Source organism: Etheostoma cragini, chromosome 11 (assembly GCF_013103735.1).
Source record: "Etheostoma cragini isolate CJK2018 chromosome 11, CSU_Ecrag_1.0, whole genome shotgun sequence".
NCBI classification, from domain to species: domain Eukaryota; kingdom Metazoa; phylum Chordata; class Actinopteri; order Perciformes; family Percidae; genus Etheostoma; species Etheostoma cragini.
This window is the reverse complement of record NC_048417.1, coordinates 6,304,296-6,316,737: the sequence shown is the minus strand read 5'-3', so window position 1 is coordinate 6,316,737 and position 12,442 is coordinate 6,304,296. Positions and strand designations below refer to the sequence as shown.

The 12,442-nt window shown below is 39.7% G+C and overlaps 1 protein-coding gene across 1 annotated transcript in view; it reads right to left on the bottom strand.

The window, feature by feature from the left end:
- Positions 1 to 6,945: 6,945 nt before the first annotated feature.
- The window catches only part of trim45 (tripartite motif containing 45), an 11,937-nt gene continuing 6,440 nt past the window's right edge, over positions 6,946 to 12,442 (bottom strand). The window contains exons 5-8 of the mRNA XM_034886083.1: positions 11,180 to 11,309; positions 9,808 to 9,922; positions 9,504 to 9,630; positions 6,946 to 7,981 (exon numbers count right to left, since the gene is read on the bottom strand). Coding sequence (XP_034741974.1) covers positions 7,827 to 7,981; positions 9,504 to 9,630; positions 9,808 to 9,922; positions 11,180 to 11,309 — 527 coding nt within the window. The 3' untranslated portion in view covers positions 6,946 to 7,826. The remainder of the gene's footprint in view (positions 7,982 to 9,503; positions 9,631 to 9,807; positions 9,923 to 11,179; positions 11,310 to 12,442) is intronic.

Here is a 12,442-nt window from a genome sequence, read left to right as displayed (position 1 = left end):
TGGGAAAACCGGGACAAAAACACAGGGAAGGCCAAACAGGAAAAAATACCCCAACAAAAACCCCAAACCATAACAGGTGCCTTGCTCAAGAGCACAGTGGCAGTGCCCAGGATCTGGCATCTCTCCAGCTACCAGTCCACACGAATGGGGACTTCAACCAGCGACCCTTCAGTTCCCAACCCAACGTCTGTTACATCCATTACATTCAAGCCATTGACAAATGAGTTGATACAATACTGATTAAGACTATTAGTTCCACACAACTCTCTCTGTATTTATGTTTACAAACTGGTGTCGTTCCGAGGGGTGGGGGTGATGCAAGATCACTGAAGGCTTGTTTCATGTGGACGCGCTGACAATTTTGTTGTCATTACTTCGAATTCCTCATGGGAGTGACAAAAACTATGCACTATAGCTTTAATTCAGGAAGGTAAAAACTTACAATATGCTTGGATAACAATGAACAGTTGGAGTAAAATGAATTGAGTAGGCAAGGCAAGGCAGCTTTAATTGTACAGCACATTTCAACAACAGGGCAATTCAAAGTGCTTCACGGAAAACATTCAAGAGCAGTTAAAAAAGATTGACAAATGAAAAACAGATAAAACACGAGAATAAAACTTACAGTGCAGTATAATAAATTAACAATCATTTAAAGAAAGGCAGCATCAAAAAGATAGGTCTGCAGTCTTGATTTTAAAGAAGTGAGAGTAGTACAAACAGCCTCTTTTTCCTGTATTCCTCCAATCTGTTTGTATATCTGTCTTTGGTGTATTGTTCAGTCAAAATCATTAGATGTCTCATTCCTCACTCCTCTTATCCTCACATCCTAAGTATCCATTGTGTTTTTCAGTCCCATCAAACTAGTTCAGGTCTGCTTGTTGTTTGTTGTGATCAATCATTCCTATTGCACACGAGTTGTATTGGAAAACAACACACATCTATTTGAAAAGACAACCTCACCCATATTATCAGCTTTAAATATCAGAGGACCCAGAGTGAGATAAGGGTATCATGTTGTCAGTGATGTATGGCTTTATAGGCAGGCTGGTAAAGGTGCAATGACGAATTACACTCAGCCTCATTAGACTGAGTAACTTTGTTTTTGATTGCACTTTTTAGAGTTGTTTCCAGTGAGTTTACTTTGCATTCAATGAAATATTTAAACACACATTATTTTGCGAACGCTCCATAATAGTTGATGCAGCCAGTAGTAAATCCACATTTGTAGCCTATATGCACAAAAATGAAGAGGAAAGGCTCTCTTTCAGGTAACAGATGTTATGTTAAATTGTCAAATTTATTCAAGATTGTATGTTATGTGTACTTTGTAAATGGGTTTGAAAGTTGTCACAACTTACTTTTTGACTGATTGAGAAATCAATAAATCAAAGTCGACATAGAGCATAAAACAGCCAACCACCCCCAGCTGATCTGTATACCTGTAGGTGCTTTTGCAACATTTGTGTCTAATTGAAACAACACAATCAAAATTTATAGGCGAGGCGGAGGTTTGTCTGAGGCTGTATTTATTGGATTGCACTGCTTTGTTTTGGTAGCTTTAAGTCGTGGTGTTATGTTTCTAAAGTAACAAGTCTGTTTAAAATGTCCCACTCTAGTGACCGACCATTTCGAAAGCATCCACACTGATTTCCGTGAACTTCAGACAGCAGCAGACGTTTCAAATCAACAAGCTTCAATGGCTTTTACCGACCGCACTGTTTAGGCTCCATTTAGATCCCAGTAAGTATATTACTGTCAGGACGGTGGACCATCCTCTCGGTTTTCTAATCATGTTAGACAGTGATCAACCTGAATGACCTGCAGTTCCTTAGTTACTCAGCCACTGTTGCACACATGCACACACGCACGCATGCGCACACACACACACACAATTCTGAAACACAGACACTGGTATTTTCTGATTTCATAAGCATTTCTGTGTCAGCAGCAGTGGTGGAGGAAATATTCACTCAGATCAGAGAGAATGACTTAAATGATCAAAATATTTGCTAATTCTTTTTTTTTCTCTCAGTCAACTAAATTGTTGGGTTGGAGAGTTTAATTTGTAGATAAAAAAAAACATATTTAACAAGTTCTTGTTCCTAATTTGTAAAATAACTCAGCTTTAACTCTGGACGGCAGTAATAGACAACAAATCCTTATACCTAGACAACAGTATAGGTTGATTTCTAAAAACTCCCCTCATACGGATTTTGTACTTATTATACATCCATGGGAATTTGTCGGGCTTATACTTTGTCACCTCACTTCCACGTTTGCACTTATGATAACTACTAAAGCCACAAAAGGCTGCCGCTTCACAAGAAAACTGTGCGTCATTAGGAGCTGCTTGCATAATCAACCCATATGGCCGTTTCCTGGATTCAGACAGGCTGGTAATAGAATAATAAAAGAATTTGTCTTAACTGCTGGTGGGGTTTGCTTCATTTGTTACATAACTTGCTTCTGTGGCCCCCATGAATTATTGACACCACACTAATTTTAACAAATCAAGATGAATTATTCACAACTAGGCACAGGGATTCTCCAACATGTTCACATTCGTAGAGCTTTCTTTCTCAGAGTGCATTTCAGGTGACCTTCAATGTACATGCTGTGTGTGTGTGTGTGTGTGTGTTGCCTTAACAATGATGAAAGCCAGTGATGCTCTCTCGCAGCCAGGAATTAGACTGTCTCTCAAAGAAGGATGTCAGATGCTCTCACAGAACTGGATTTGAGGATGATGCCATTACCTGCATCTCTGTCGTCAACAGAGTTTACTTCTCTTTCTATTCTTCTCTTTTTATGCATTGTGTCTTTGCCCCAGTTTAAAAAAGCCTTGTTTTAGATTTTATGAGAGGGTGAGATGGCCACACAACCAGCGTAAGAGTGGTAACCTCATGCACTCATATTTTTCCTTAGGATAAGTTTATATACTTTTTTTTCATACACGTTATACATTTATTTAGTTACAAATAACTCACAGGACACTTGGTTTATTTCCCATACATTGTACTTGATTTAGTTGACCATACAGAAGTATCTTTTAGGGAGCAGGAGCAGCTTTATATGGGAGGTGGCCTAATTGGACAGTACCACTGTGTGTTATGTCTGGGGGGGGATATTTCAGGGTTTAGATTTATGTTATATGAGTATTTTTGTTGAGTTAAGGTAACGTAAAAGTACACTTCATTCGGAAAACGTTTTTAGGTAGGTTTTGCTGTTATTTGTAGTTTCTGAAGTGGTCTTATAGTTAGTCTCCCTGTGGGTCCAAATCGGTCTGACCAGCCAATATAGAGGTCCTCTTTGTTCCTTTTGTAGTAGGTCAGTTTTATTTTTGAGTCTCTTATGTTCAGAGCTTCTGTTACTGTCTCACCTCATTTACGTGCCAATAACTTTATCTTCATTTTGTTGTAATGATTTTTGGGAAATAAAAATCCTTACTTTTAAACTTCCCTTGTGCTCCTCCTGCTTAACTGCTTAGTCCCTCACAGAGGGTAACTGCATCCTTGAATTGTTGTTTACTAACAAATCAACCATTTTAAGTCTTTATTCAAAAAAGTTTTTACAGGTGCTTTTTTCTTCAACAGTATCACTTACCACCTGCCAATCTGCAATCAGTGAAAGGTACTGTACACTTTATTTTTAGATTTTTTTTGTTAGCATTTACCCAAGTACAAAAAAAAAGGAAAACAGGTTGCCTGTTTGGAGGATGAAAGCCACATTTAGGTCTCTTCTGCAGCAGAATTTTCTATAACTTTCGGGTAGAAGTGTAAGAGGCAAACCCTGACAACATAAAAAGCCCCAAATGTAAAAGGTTAAACAAAAGAAAAGATATCTGTAACACAACACTGTATCATGATCGTTGGTTCTCTCGATTATAAGGTACATTAGTCTAGAGCTCAATGATAAATGAAAGGGTTTTACGAGGTCTGGCATAAGTCCTTCTCTCTGGGGTGCACAGCCACCGTGAGCTTCCTGCTGCCGTTTCCAGTGCACTGTCATTGTTCAATTTTAGTGTGTGTGTTTAATGGACTTAGTTCCCACTGGATTGACTTAACTGAAAGAAGGAAGTGAGAAATCAATGATAAAGACAGGTTTCAAACCACTCCATCATCTTTAACCCACACCTGCCCTCACATAATAGAAGTGTGTGTGTGTGTGTGTGTGTGTGTGTGTGTGTGTGTGTGCACCCGCGGTGACCTCCAAACTGAACAACTACAGTGTTGATTAAGCGGAGCCATTGCCGCTGATGTCACTTCCTCGGTGATGGGTTTTAGTTGAACAGGTTCTCATTCATCAAACATTCATATTAAGAGAGCCAATCTTGAGCCACTTAAGACATTTCTATTTCATGATAATGCAGAATTCATCAGGAGTAAAGACGGGTTTTGAAAATGACGATTATGAATGATTTGTGGAAACACGCACGTAAAAGGTTAACGTCACAGACAGAGGGGACATGCTTGTTAAATTAAAGAGGAGCTTGCTAATGCATCCTGGTGGTTTGAAGAGGGATTATCAAGCTTAATGAATTGTAAAAAGCTTTTAATGAAGTTGTACAATATGCAGTCACTGTGGATATGAAAGCAGCTATTATATAGCACCTTTCAAGTCAAAGTGCCTCACATAGTGAATTTAAACAACACAGACAAAACAAAAAATCAAAATTGTAATACATAGATCAAATTTTGCATGAATGAATAACTGTGTCAAGTTTTCTGAGTTACAACAAATGAGTTAATGCGGCGTGACATGGTGTAGTTTCTACTGGGGATGAAAATATTACAGGATTTCATGTTAATTCCATATAAATTACAGTTCTTCTGTGAAGAAATGTATGAATTTATATTAGTTGGCATTTTTTCATTTAGAAATGTGATGATTGGTTGGTGAATGGTTAAGATCTTGACAGGACAAAGGCTTTTCAGGTAAGGTAAAGCAATGCAAATAAAATTAGAGTCACCAGTTACTTCAGTTCCATCAAGGAATGAGGCAAAGAAAGAAAAGTCAGAAATACGTGTGTTTATTTTGAATATACAGAGTAAAATGTTTCTGGAAAACTCTGTGGAGCAGAATAAAGCACTGCTTAGATGAGTGTACAGTAGGTGTGAAGAGCAGCAACGTGCAGATTCTTGGACCACAAATCAAAAAGATTAGTACTCATGTTTCCTCAAGTGTTTATGTGACACCCACAAATTGTAATGCTTAACTACAGCTAGTAAATGTCAGAGAACACATTAAGATTACAACAATGTTGGTAATAGTTGGTGCTGTGTGACTCAAAACAGATTTGTAAGTTTCTAGAACATGTTATTTCAGTGGTTTAAAAATATGACAATTTTACAGGACAGCCTGCTGAACGAAAGCAACACCTGTGTCCTTTTGCTCCTTTTCCTGAATCAAAATGGGCATATTTATCTGTTAACAGGTAACTCATGCTTGAGGCCTGTATCATTTGCATACGTCTATTTAGCTATTCATAAGCAGTAAAAACAAACACATATTTGAACTCACACTCGTCAGAAGTCATATTCCGAATACAGAAAATGCACAAAGGCATCAGTTGGCTCATTATGAGTTCCACATTTGTGGTTTTAAGTCAGAGCTGTGACACGGCCTCTGGAGAGGAACAACTTTGTATTCAGAGAGGAGGCTGACTGCACCTTCCAGGTCACAGTGTTTCCCAGATAAAGCCTTCTGCACCCGAAGGCATGGCAGAGCTGCTAATGAAACTGAAGGAAAAACACAATTCTGTGCAGGTTGGACAATTTTGTCCTCATTAAAAAAAACACGAATAAGCACTTCAGATTGATCTTTACATGCTTAGAGCAAAAGCCAAATGCTGTGGTTTACAAAAAATAAGAATATTTCACATTATGAAGAAACTCAAAATAATGAAAGTTGTGTGTTTACAGGCAAAGTGTATTCCAGCTCAGTGCTTCTGACAAGGGAAACAAGTAGTCATGAACAGGAAGCAGAAAAAATGAATAAACCCTGACTTTTCAAAACAGTTTATGGCAGCACAATATAGGTATCAACTCATCTGTGGAGTATTATCACTGAGTTGTATTTTCTATGTACTGATATCTATTTCTGAAACCAAATGTACCGTGAAATAATATTATATTAGGCACATTAAATAGTATCAATGGTATTTATTTTAGAGTATATGGCAAATTCAAACCAATAATTTGGTATTTATTATATACTTACAAACAGAGCTTTAAATTGAGACCCGCCAACACTCTGAATGGGGATAAAAATGAACAATTTGGCCATGGTGAAGTATTGTCGTAGTACAAATCCTGCATTTCCCATAAGCACTTTGTCACGACGTGTCATACAACAGTTGGCTACATGCCTAGCGTGCAGCATATATTACAAGGCACACTGAAACCGAAACGGAGCAGACGAACGGAACAGCGCAAAACAAACCTGAGGAACTGACATAAAGCAGTGGAGTTAGTTAGAAAAAAAATAATGTTGCTAGTGTAACATCTGATTGGCTGTTAACTTGAAAGGTCCCATGGCATTAATATGTGTTCCCCCAGCCTGCCTATGGTCCCCCAGGGGCTAGAGATGGCGATAGGTGTAAACCAAGCCTTGGGTATCCTTCTCTGCCTTTGAGAAAATGAAAGCTCAGATGGGCCGATCTGGAATCTTGCCCCTTATGAAGTCATAAGGAGCATGGTTACCTCCCGTTTCTCTGCTTTGCCCGCCCAAAGAATTTGGCCCACCCATGAGTTAGAGTGAAACATCATGTCTTTCAAACGAGCAAAGTAGCAGTTAGTCAAGGTCACACCCCCGGCCTCCATCTTGCCCCCCTCCTCCTCAAAAGTTACACACTCAGAAATGCCACATACGCTCATTGTGGGACTGTCTCTAGTGGCTGTAATTCTGCACTATAGCTTAATTTCAGGAAAGAGACTTCCTAGCGATGTCGGCTGGTGTGCAAAATGTTAATTTAAAACCCTGCTTACAAAGAAGTACAGTAAGTAACTGGGGCTCATACTTAATATAACAACAATTACCAAGTTTTTACTCAAGAATGTTAAGTGATTATTGTTCCAAAAAAGTCATTACCTGAAGTGAGCATAAAGATATAATAAAGGTTGTACATTACTTCCATGTTATTTATTGGAAAAACCCATCATTTCACAATTTCAGCATCAAAATTGTTTTTAAGGCACTTCGGTTGAAAAGATATTTTCTCTTGACTAAAGGATCCAAAACACACAAAAGTATTGAAGTTTCACAGTCTAGTGATTCTAAATGTTTCTATTTGAACAGGTTTTCCCATTTATGATATAAAACACTGATTTCAGCACCTTTTGAAATAGACAGCAGCGTCAAGGTTAAAAAAAGGCCGCTTTAGAGCGTAGGATGGTGGGTGAATAAAGAAGCAGCACTATCTCTTCACTGAGAAATAGATTCGCCCTTCAGCGAGGCTTTTAACACGTTTGATTCAGGAGTAGACACGTGATGCTGTGAGTGGAGCATTTCATTTTCTTTCTCCACTGTTTTGTCATAGGCAGCCAGAGCTTAGACACAAAAGGTACTTTTAGCTCACACTTTGCTGTTTCGTCTTTAATGGTGAGCTGACTCCCGTTCCACAACCAGGTCAACATTTGGCAGAGGTGATCACTCTTAAGACACAGCCACTTTGATGTCTCGCATTAGTCTCTGTGTCTTTGGAGCTGTCCTTGTCTGACCTTTTCAAGACTTACACCAACAACAAGCATAAGCGTACTCCCCCTCTGCTCTAACCTTTTGGTTGCTGCCGCCCTTTATTACCTTCTATCATCTGGACAGGTCTCACCTCAGAGCTCCACGGTCCGCAGGTGGCCGCGGGGGGAAACTGCCGCCAACACGCTCTGAGGCAAACACTCAGACTGCTCCGCGGTGCTGCCGCAACAAGACCAGTGGGGCTTCCCGGGGTGTCCTTTATGACCGTGACCGCAACCTTTAAATCCTCCTGCAGTCAGACAGGTTTGGAAGACAAACAGACAGACAGACAGACAGACAGACAGACAGGTAGGTGATCAAGAACGACGTTGGGGATTTTAACTAGAAGATTGTTGAGTGTTAAAATAAAACTTTAATCATTTAAAGCGATTTGTTTTATATCAGACTGTCTTTATACACAGACAGAAAGTAGCAGTGATGGAAAATACAAGGTACATTTACTCAAGTACAGTTTTGCAGTACTTGTCCTTGAGTAATTCCATTTTATGCCACTTTACACTTCCACTCCACTACATGTTTGAGGTGACTACTACTTTTTTGACAGCATTACTTCCTAGTTTCCTTACAGATTCTGCATAATGAGTATTTGTCATTATGAATACTTTTGCACTCTTAAGGTTTTAAATGCAAGACATATATTTGTATGCTTACTTTAGTATTTATACCCAAACAGAGGATGACTGCATATGCAGGAGACAGCAAAATAGATGCAGATGTGAACAAGGTGACTTCTACAGTTAAATGATTACACCTGAAGGGGAAAATGTCCTTATGCCCATATTCTTACAATGTTGTAAGTCATCAATCTTTGAAGAAGTACAACTTATGACTTGCCTGTCCTTGTCTTTTTTGGTTTTCCATTATGACAAGAAGTCACTGGTACTTGCTAACAGGTACTTTTTTTACCACCTCCATCAAGGTCCCAAGCGAGCTTAGGCGATACCAAAAGGTGACGTGAAAACCTACAGACTTCTCATTGGTCGGAGAGAATCATCACTAATCATCGAACAAACCCGCCATTTTTAAGTAGTTTAGCCAGTGGTGTTTTTTTTCTTTTAAAACTAAATGTGTCTTCTTGCTGTGGCAACAGCCACATGCAGAGTCACAGCAGTTATCTGCGGCGTTGCTATGACGACCAGCAACGCTCGCCTCACGCATGAGACGGTGCTAAATCTGCAATGGAAAAAAGAGGATGGGGCACTGCGGCCGTTCGGAGGCGAGCCAAGTAGAGCTGGTACTAGCAGTGGGTAAGCCCCATTATATTAGCATTTCACATTCATCCTGCCATTTCAACTCATCACTCTGTTTGTGGACACGCTGAGTTAAGATAGAGAGAGAAATGATGTTTGTGATAAAGACAGCAGGAGCTTGTTAGTGAGAATATTATGCCTCTTTTACAAAACACAGCGAGTCTTGTGGCTGTAGAATTCCTAAAACAGAAAAACGTGTATGAGTTTTCTTTTGAAGAAGTGTAACTGTATCTTAAGCATTTCTCATATGAGTTTCAATAAAAAAAAAAAAGACTTCACATGGAGAGTAAAGATATCAGATATATGCAATAACATTACCCGTTTCTCCCCAAAACAGAAGCCATAACATTAAAAAAGCACAGCTATAAGTAATAAAGCTTCTCTCTCTATATGCCCTACCGGAGAACAAATTGTACCATTTTTGTTGTGATTGTTCATTGTGAAAACCTGATTAGGAACTGTCCGTCTGACCAGACATTTTAGAAGATCTCTTCTGTGTACCTGGCATGGTTCCTGCGCAACCACAGCGGGCCTCTTTGGCTCCTCCACTGGAGCAGAAAGAGCAGCAGTGAAACGTCCCGCTGTGACGCCTCACCTTCCTCTTTACATTCAGAAGAAACGGAGAACCCTGCAGGACAAGACGGGAATGAGTCAGTGAGCCGTTGTCCGTCAACTACTCTTACATGCCGTTCTCAGCTGCAACACACAGTTGAAAAAAGCTGTTTTTAAATACATAACGAAAAATATATGCAATCCCTGCATTTTTATATTTTGGTGTGACGTTCTCCTGGAGTTGGTTTTGTACCTTAACATGCTGAGCTTTGACACAAACCCACACCGAGTAGGTTCCTGGCTCTTCAGGCGTGTATGAAACTCTGTAGGCTCCATCGCTGTTGTCAACCACAGTCGTCTCCACTGTGCTAAAGGAAAAGAAAAAGAAGATAATCTTGTTAATAACACGCCGTAATTCCGGTGTCATCTGAACAATCCCAGGAATGAAACGTCGTTGATGCAGACTAAGATAGAACAGATGTTTAATAACGTTAAATATGATAAAATAAGCTGCTGTTAAAATAATTGGATTGAGTGCATATGCAGTTATTTCACATCACTTAAATCATTGTGGTGGTAGGATTGTGGGGATGAAAGTTCAGTTTGTGTGAATGCCTGTGGGGTAAAAACTGTTCTTTAGTCTGGAGGTGTGGCAGGTTGTGGCGCGGTGGTGTCAGCGTAAACAGATGGTGGAAAGAGTGAGCACTGTCTTTTACAAAGCTACAGGCTCTGCTGTGGCAATGAGACATGACTCTCTGATATTGCCATTAATTAATGGAATACAACAACCTTTTCTAATTAAATTGGTTTAATTAAGTTAAACAAGATTAAAAGTTGTTGGTTTGAATTTAGAGAGGTCTATAAGCATGCAGCTCCTCCAACCAAAGTGAGAGATATAGCAGAGTACACAGGTGGGGGAGTGCTGTGTTGACCCGCTCGGAGCAGCTGGGGGAAAGCCGGTGAAACACTTGATCAACCTCGACATTAGCGTGCAGCTAGATTGTCAATGACACCTCACCATGCACCATGAAAAAATATAATAGGGCTGCTGCTAAGGATTATTTCATTGTCGATTGATCTGCTGATTACTTCCTCAATTAATAGATTAGTTGTTTGGTCTAAACAATGTCAGGAAAATGTTTAAATAAAATTTCAATGTATGTTTTCCAAAGCCCAATATGCCTTCTCAAATTTCTTCTTTTTCCCCCTCATTTTTTTAACAATGTTTTTATTGATTTTTTAATTGCAAGTACAACTTTTAACCTGTCTCAACCGACAACAACATTTCTGTTTCTATCTCTACTGTACTACAACACAACTCAAAGATTTTTAGTGTACTGTCACAGAGGAGTGATAAAACTAGCAAATATTTGGATTTAAGAAGTTGGAAACTGAGAATTTTTAATTCAAGCGGATTAAACGATTATCAAAATAGTTTACAACTAATCGATTAATTATTGCAGCTGTAGAATATGGAGCCATCTGTACCTTGCTCCATGACTCTTCTTGTCTGGCTGAAGTAAAGATGTCTCACCTACCTGGCCTGTTCCCTTTTACCTTGTGTCTCGGAATGGTACGGGAAAGCTAAATTGTTGAAACGGCAGGCCAGACTCCCTGACACTCACCAGTTTTTCTTCTCCTTGTGAACGATGCTGACCAGGACATGCTCTCCACCTTGTGCCACCTGCTCCCCAGCTGAGTCTCGGCACACCAGGGTGAAGTGGCCCTGCTGCCCCTCCACGCCCCTCTGTAGACCTGTGGCCAAGGGGTTAGAGGTTAGGGGTGTGAATCTTCACTGATGTTACAACTTCATTACAATTATCCTGTCAACAACAGTTAAAGGAGGACAAGAAAATTGCAACACTTAATACTGTCGAATCGCAATACTTCTAGAATGGAAACAAATGAAAATGGCGATATAAATTATATCAACACCCGTGTTTATCGTGAAAGAATCAAATCGGGAAAAAAGCATATCGTCCCAGCCCTTATTCTCACACAAACGTACAAGTTTTTCATGTAATCCCAAAATGCAGATCACTTTAAAAGTGATCACTGTTCAGACACACCATAAAACAGACACTTAGACCTTGTTTTTTTTGTCCCCCTGAGACAACATCTCACCCTCAAAACAACCTCTTACTGAGTGCTTATGTGAGTCACTTTTGCCCAAAACATATGGCAACTGCTGCCAGTGTAAGTGTGACTGCAGGCCCAGCTGGGCTTCAGTGTTGCTGACCACAGTTTTCCAGAACCTCACATCATTAGTTAGTGTTTTATTAACTTGTTCCGTTTTTCTCGGGGGACACAGACGCTGAAGATATTCATCAGCTGCTGTGGCGTTCTTGTCGTATTAAAGCCAACATCTTTTGCGTTCATATCCATGATTTATGTTGCTTTGCGTTTTCTTGTCAGACTCTGTTATCCGCTCGATAACTAATGATCCAACACATTGTATTCATCTTTTATCATTCAGCGTTCTCCAGTAGCTGCAGGGGCATCTGTTTGGAAGCTGTTAAAGCTTCTACTGTTGTTAATCAACTATATTAATTTATTCTGCTAAGTCTGTTCTTCTTATTTATGTGATCTCAATACAATTGAGAATAAGCTTCATTTAACTTTGTATTGTCCGTATTATCATGATTTACGATTGCAATTCTTCAACAAGGTTAAAAGGTGCCGTTGGTAGGATTGCAAAGATCCAGGAATTTGGACAGAAGATTGGAACACTGAAAACTTCTCAGTCCCTCCCCCCGTTTCCTTTAAAGTTCAAAACGTCTCCTAAGCTCCTCCCCCCACAAGGGAGAGCTGTGCAACTTGTGCACGGGGAAGATGGCCGATGCTATGAAATGCATGTGCATAAGCAGTAATTATCACGCAGTTAGACC